Source organism: Numida meleagris, chromosome 11 (genome assembly GCF_002078875.1).
Source record: "Numida meleagris isolate 19003 breed g44 Domestic line chromosome 11, NumMel1.0, whole genome shotgun sequence".
Taxonomy (NCBI): domain Eukaryota; kingdom Metazoa; phylum Chordata; class Aves; order Galliformes; family Numididae; genus Numida; species Numida meleagris.
In genome coordinates this window covers 8,508,666-8,516,150 of record NC_034419.1, presented here as the reverse complement: position 1 = coordinate 8,516,150, position 7,485 = coordinate 8,508,666, and the positions used below count along the sequence as shown (strand labels likewise).

Sequence of the window (7,485 nt, the reverse complement as noted above, 5' to 3'; positions counted from 1 at the left end):
AAGAAAGGGAAGAAAGGGAAGAAAGGGAAGAAAGGGAAGAAAGGGAAGAAAGGGAAGAAAGGGAAGAAAGGGAAGAAAGGGAAGAAAGGGAAGAAAGGGAAGAGGTTTCAAAGTTGATGTACAACTTGAACATAACTTTGCAAATTCACTTTTGCAGCTGTTCTCTTTTAGGTTCCTTATCTCACCAACATCTTTAAATAAAAGACTTCCATAGTGTAGTATTTTCCCTTATTCCCTCCAACTATATTCCAAATTGCTGGATCCTGTCAGAAGATGGCCTCACACTTTCTGATGACCAGTCAATTTATTTCCACAGCTTCCCTCCAGCTACTTCACAGCCCATCTTTCTCAGGTTACAGAGGATGATCCAAAGTGTTCTTTCTTTCAAAAGAAAGTGTTTAAACTGAGGAGAGGGATCATAATAAAAATCCTGATTCTCAATGATGCTAAAATATCTTTCAGAAAAGTCAGTGACTCGGCCTGTGTCTAATATGGACAGCAAAAGGCTCCTCTGTCAGTCAGGTACCTGAAATCAGGGAATGCAAATACCTTGATGAAATAAAGTTTATATTTATCTTGTAATGTTTTTGGTTTTATAACTACCTTGATCTCCAACAACATATGCTCATTTTGCTGAAATGATTCTTTACCTTCAGCTTATATAACCCTAAATATACACTGCAACAAAAGTTAAACATTTCTGAACCTCCTATCTTAAAAAAGACTATAGTCTAGCAAAATAAGTGAAATAAATACAAGTACTTGCCTCATCAATCACTTTTGCAAATTGCTGTAAAGTAGAATTCATAACTTCATCATCTCCCCCTAGTGGAAAATGCTGCAGAAAACAAAAATAAAAGGAAGCACGCTGGTTGTAGTGTTTTCTGCCATTCATGTAAGTACAATAATCATGTCTATGAATGTACTAGGTATTTATTTTAAAATATGATATAGTTGAAATACACTGTGGGACTATTTTGTGAAGCACTTTTTTTAATTGTCTCAGATAAAAAAAGATATATTTTGGAAAACAGTAAGTAATAAATTCTCTCTCTCTCTCTCTCTCTCTCTCCCCCCCCCCCTTTCTCTCTTCTCAAACAGATGACAGGATGCATGGGAACGGCACAAGGCTGCATCAGGGGAGGTTCAGATTAGATATTAGGGAAAATCTCTTTACCATGAGTGGTCAGGAACTAGAACAGGTTCCTAATGAGGTGGCTGATTCCCTAAGCCTGTCAGCATTCAAAAGGCATTTGGATAATGCCCTCATGAATATGCTTTAACTTTTGGTTCATCTTCGTAGGTCTCTTCCAACGGAACTATTCTATTCTAAAACAACACAAGAAGTAAAATCTCTAGAACTTATTAACATTCATGATGGTAAAAAGAACTTAATCTGAAAAATAGTAACAACAGGACAAGTTTCTCTTCAGCAAACTCTTTATGCACACCATTTTTCTATACAGAATGGAAAGCACCTGTGTTTTCATTGGAAAAAACTGATAAGAAGATAGGCTGATTCTTTTAGCAAAGATTTGAGCCACCAACCTTAACAGTTTGCTTTATCTGGATCAAACCTGAATACAATCTGCACTGTGCTCTGGGAGATAGAAGTCTACAGAAACATAGTCCTGACCACACAAAGCCAACAGTGATTTATACTATACCTGTTTCTCATATTCCTTCAGAAGCTTTGAAGTCAGATGAGTTGCTGCACTTAATTCATTCTAATTTAGAAAAAAAAAAAAAAAAAAAAAAAAAAACTTTGTTACTTTTTGATTTAAATTCTTAAAGAATCACATATTTGAAAAGCTAAGTGCTGCAGACATGGAACTTAGAAGCAGGAATCCTGATTACAGATTTTCAGAGAACCTCAGAATCTTGCCCTTCCATTTCTCTAACAACGGTAAGAGCTGCACATGATCAGTATTTACAAATGCTCGGTTCACAGCTTCTACTATGCACAATGACTTCTGTATTTTTGGTGGTATGCAATACATATTTGCATTTAATTATTTCAAATTCACTCTCCTAAGAATTTGATATTTGTGAATGAAAGAAAATATTACAAGGAACTTCAGGACTACCTGGCTACCAGCAGCTCTGACTTGTATACACGTGGGAGAAAATACAAAAATTAAAAGCAAAATAGTAAGGCAATAGTAAAGTAAAGTAAGTAAGACTAACAAATCAGTAAAAATGTCCAACAGTGCAGGTATACAGCAGTTAGAAATACAGCCATAAACTTAACTGTTCAGTAAATTCTGCCTTGGCATGAAAGCAGAGTTACTGACAGATGAGTGAAACAGTATGAATGTACTGTGGGTAAAAAAAAGTCTCCCACTTGGTACGCACTACTACGCACAGTGAGACCTTCATGGCAAGCATTTTAAAAATACTTAGAAAACACAATAAAATGACAAGAAGATGAGAAAAATTGTTTTACTTGTCATTATAAATTCTGTTGCAAAAGAAATCCCGTGTGACAATCAGAATTTATTCCATACCATCCCCTAGCATATAGGAAAACAATAATTTAATGCTCATTTTATAAACATGAAACACTTTCACATAGTTTTATATATATATATTTTTATATATATTGCTTATAATACTTTCCAAAAAAGCAAGACATGAAATGTGGTTCAAAAGCTTTATAATGCATTCAGGAATTCAGTAACGGTACCTGTGCATCATATACTCTATGCATTGCTTGAAACAACTGATTGATGTAGTTGGAAATTGCAGCAGCATCTTCTTCAAACACTCCCAGCAAAGAACGGGTCTGTAAGAATGAATCAGACAAATTGTGAATGTGCCAAGTTAGCAAAGAAGTGTTTAAATGCAACAGAATTTCCAAGTTAAGCAGCAGTGCTGCAGATCTCATTTCTGAAAAGTTTATAAAGCCTCTGTCACAGCCTCCACCGTTTCCAGGAATGCTACATGCTGCATTTCAGAGAATTAAAAAAAAACCAACAAAAAATGATATTTTAAAAAGACATCCAAGCTCCGTCTTGCAGGTACTATCAGCCCCTCTCCAGGTTAAAGGAGTACGTTTTCAGACAGGACCAAGAGACGTGGGTAAGTATAAATTATTAACGCCGGAACTGTGAGCAACTACTGGTATATCATTATGGTGTATCCCTAAGGAAAATTGACTGGAATGAAACAGCAGGCCAGGTACACATTTCTTCTGCAGAAAGAACAGCTGTGGCTTTCTAGCACCATCTCTTCTGCATGAACAGGTGCTGGCTGTGCTGGGATATGTAACACACCTCTGCAACAGCAGCCAATTCTGTGATCTAAAGGCTGGAAGGAACTGAAAGCAACCAAACCAAACCAAACCAAAAAAAAAAAAAAAAGCTGATAGAATCTACATCTTCTTCTTGATATGTGCATTTCTCCTCCCACCACTTCACAGTGAAAAGATCTGTCCTTTTGTCCACTGCCCCCAGTGTCAGTCAGCCTGTCCCTTAGCTGGTGCCACCCACAACTGCACTGCCTGCACCACTGAAGGGGTGCTCAATCTCTCTATTGCTGTCCACATATTAGACTTCCAAACACTGATTGCTGACACTGAAGTCTAACATTCCGCTGTTCTTTCCACCCGGCTGCAGTCTGTCCCTCCTGATTTCGGCCAGAGGGATGTTACTAGAGACAGATCAGAACCCTCGGGTAAGTTGGTGTAAATGACATTCACTGCTCTTGATGAAATGACTGACTAGACGAGAAGGCAATCAGGCTGCTTAGGGATAGCTTGCCCTTAAGATTAATTAAGATGCTTACTCAGTGCTCTTGCATCTTTGTGTTTGAAAGCAGTATTACTCCTAACCATGAGGTTATCAGATAGCTCGGCAAATGGGGGAAGAGCAGAGAACAGAACTGTAACTCTGCACAAGCTACATTTGCTCTTCCTAAGGAAAAGCTACACAGTATTGCACTAAAATAAGTTTGTGATACTTGGATGCAAGGCCTATCATTTGCAAAACCCACCAAATAAACCTTTAACTCTTAACTTCTTGACAAGAAGACTGTGCTTTCATTTTTAGGTTCATACTAAAATTAATGTCCAGAGAATCGTGTGTACATTGAATGAAGAGAGCCATGAGTACATAACTCATATATTTTTTTAACCCCCTCTGAACGCTTGAACTTGTTAATTCTCTTTCTTAGCCTTCCTCAGGCTAAGTAACTGTAGGTTCTGTGAAGAGGAATGGATGGAACTTATGGGACTTGGAAAGAAAATGAAAGACCAATGCAGGAGATAAGGAAAATCTCTCTGATGAGATCAGTGAAAAGCACTGGACTGCACTGCATACAAGACATGGTGGTCTTACTACTACGGGTTTTGAAGTTGAACACTTGTCTTGAAACGTGCCTTAGAATGTAGCCCATCTCCCCTTGTATAAACATGAATCAAGTGTGTTATTTGATCACTTGATCATGGAAGTCTCTTATTTAACTCAAATTGATGAGTGGTTGTCCCACGGATATGATCATACCTTGTAACGCCTACAGGATTCCTAAAGGGGAAGAATATACATAAGCAACCAGCATTACCAACACAGCAAATCACTTTAATGATGGTTCTCGTTTATAAAACAACCGGAAAAAGTGTTGGGGGGTGGGTGGAGGGGAGAAGAGGTGGAGAGCTCAGATGTTTGCCAGGTGTGGCAACACACTGTGTCATCCTAATAGCTGTGAGTCTTCTAGACATGAAAGAACGCAGAAGAAAAAATTATATAGTACCATAAAAACTGAATTATATACTCCTGACCCTTAAACCTGAGCATTAACAAATGTGACCCTGCAATTTGAAAGCGTTATCGTGTTTGACTTCTGGATTATATTTATTCTCTAATACAGAACCCTGTGGAATAAAAGCATTTCTGTGGGTTTTATAGTTAAAATATCAGTTATTGATCAGTTACTGACTTCAAACTGACAATGTTATTATACTGATGGAAAGAAAACAGTCTGAAACTGAGAACTTATGACAGATACTGCTTCATAAAAAAAGAGGAACTGTTTACTCACACTTCTAGTGAAAAACTGAGGAACTCTGCATGTTCCTTAAGATGCTTTCATCCGACATACATCAGCAGCTATACTAGAAGCTACCAGTAAAAAACTGCACAAGGAAACCACCTATTTGGAAGTCAGTGAATTGTTAAACAATTCATGTCATCACACGTATTGTAAGAGACGTGAGATAGGGCCTGTACAATCAAGTCTTGTGGATTTTTTGTTGTGCAATAGTTTGGAACTGCAAATAAGAGAGCAGAAACTCTCTCTAAACACATACATACGCACACGGAATACGTGTATAATACATGTACTGTCTAAATTGTGCTGCTTTGCTTATCAAAGACAATGTGAAATGTCATTTGGTTTATGCCTAAAAATAGAGCGGTTTGATTTTTATCCTGCACCAAGAGGAAATCAATGGTTTATTCGCCATTTAAGAGTTCTTCCTTCCCTCAGACGCAGAATAAGTAAGTTTATATAAGTGACATTAGCATCTCAAACATGTCTAAAGGTGCAGAATTCCAGTCCACAATTCAGCACTGAAAAACTGTCTAGATTAATGGTCTTCTTTAACATGACAACAGAACAACATTAACACATCACCCAGAAAGCCATTGCAACTCCTACAGAGAGCAGGGTTTCCTCTTACTTCAAGATGTCATCGTCATTTGTCAAAATGTTGTCAATTTTATTGCACTGATTTCAAAATAAAAGAAGTGAACTGATGTAGTAGAAGACTACAGAGCCACACTTGCATTCTTCTAAGAGTGATTAACCAGAACTCACCTGAAATATTAGATTGGCTGGAAGACAGAAGAATTTTATAGCTCTAATAGAACATTTAATAGTTAAAGTATATCAACAAGCAAGCACAGCGCTGAGTGAGGTTTCTCTAGTCTGCATTTATCACAAACAGCACCAAACAAAAGATTCTAGAATTGACAATTATGTTCCAAAATGTAACTTTTTAGCCTGTGCTTCCTAAATGACACTTCAGTCTTATGTGCTTGAAAAAAAAAAAAAAAAAAAACACCTCAGCATCCCATTTGATAGGGATCCTATCAAACCAACATTGACATTCCCTATAAATACAAATAGTTCTGATTTCCATCTACCAAGAACAGATCTTCAGTGAACATCTTCAGTGTCAAACTACTATTACTGTAACACTTTCATATTTTTTTCCTCTTTGTGAGAGTACATGAGGTCTAGTCTCCGGGCCAGAGACCGTGCAACAAACCAGATCTTGTCTGACATCTGGTACCAGAGCTATATGGGACACCATCTTTTGGAAAGCAATGATACACCTCCTACACAGCCTTCTTCTGTCGCCTTTTCCAAGCTGTCCCTTCACTTGATCTAGATTTATCACAGGAGTTGTCACTGCCATTGTAGGGATTAAGAGTCTCTTTTTAGCAAGTGGAAGTTTCTGTGGTCGAGGAATCAAAACCATCAATGAATACGCTATTACAGCCTAGGCACTCTTGCTCATCTGCATAAACAATGCAGCAAAACAAGGATCTAATTCAAAAGAGTGAATAATTTAAATAGACATTCACACCGTAAACTTTTCCATGCCAAAGAAGAGCGGTGGTACAAAGTAACTGCTGTTGTTGCAGGCAGCAAGGGAATCAGTATTCCTGAATGAGGCATTTTGTGCTTGACAGCAGTATGAAGGCCGTGTAATAGATGGCATCGCTGACAAAGGTCAAGCAGCAGGAACGGAGGCGAAGATACCAGAGCAACTGGAGCCATCTCAGCACTGTGCATCTCCCACCTTCTGACAGCAATAACAAACTCCACGAACGCCTGTCTATTAAAACGTTCGCCTTTTTTTTTTGCAAGACGAAGATGACCAAAAACCCTCTCGAGAAGCGAGGACGGGCTCCACCGGCACGAGCTCTCCCAGATACACGCGGACGCGCACCCGGGAGTGGAGGCAGGAGGGGACGCCCCGCCCCGCCCCGCCACCCGAAGCTGCCGCCCGCTCTCCCCCCACGCGCAGCCCGCAGCGCGCAGAGAAGGCGCCGCGGTGAGCGGCCGCCACCACACAGGGGCTGACAGCACGGAGCGCTCCGAGCCCGCGCCGCACGGGAGGACAGGGGGCCGGGCCGGGCCGCCGCTCCGCGCCAGCGCTGCCGAGACGCTGAGGGAAGCCGCGGGGAGGGGAGCAGCGCTAGGCCTGGCGCTCCAGAGTCAAGCCCGATCCGCCCTCCCGTCATCGAGTCGCTCCTCGCCTCCCTTACCTGGGGGCTGTCCTCCAGCGTCTCCTCGATGGGCAGCTTGTCGATACCGGGCATGGCGGCCGCGGGGACTGATTTGCACCTCTGCGGCTCCCGGTCCCCTCGGCTCGCCCAGCTGGCTGGGCACCCCCACGGCACAACACGCGGCCCCGCCCCGAACCGGATGTCCCTCCCACCTGCCTCCGACTGCCCTTGCGATTGGCTCCACCGCCCA

The 7,485-nt window shown here is 40.9% G+C and overlaps 1 protein-coding gene across 1 annotated transcript in view; it reads right to left on the bottom strand.

Moving 5' to 3' along the window:
• The window catches only part of APPL1 (adaptor protein, phosphotyrosine interacting with PH domain and leucine zipper 1), a 28,502-nt gene extending 21,067 nt beyond the window's left edge, over nt 1-7,435 (bottom strand). The window contains exons 1-4 of the mRNA XM_021409141.1: nt 7,275-7,435; nt 2,687-2,785; nt 1,668-1,727; nt 767-838 (exon numbers count right to left, since the gene is read on the bottom strand). Of these exons, the coding sequence (XP_021264816.1) occupies nt 767-838; nt 1,668-1,727; nt 2,687-2,785; nt 7,275-7,328 (285 nt within the window). The 5' untranslated portion in view covers nt 7,329-7,435. The remainder of the gene's footprint in view (nt 1-766; nt 839-1,667; nt 1,728-2,686; nt 2,786-7,274) is intronic.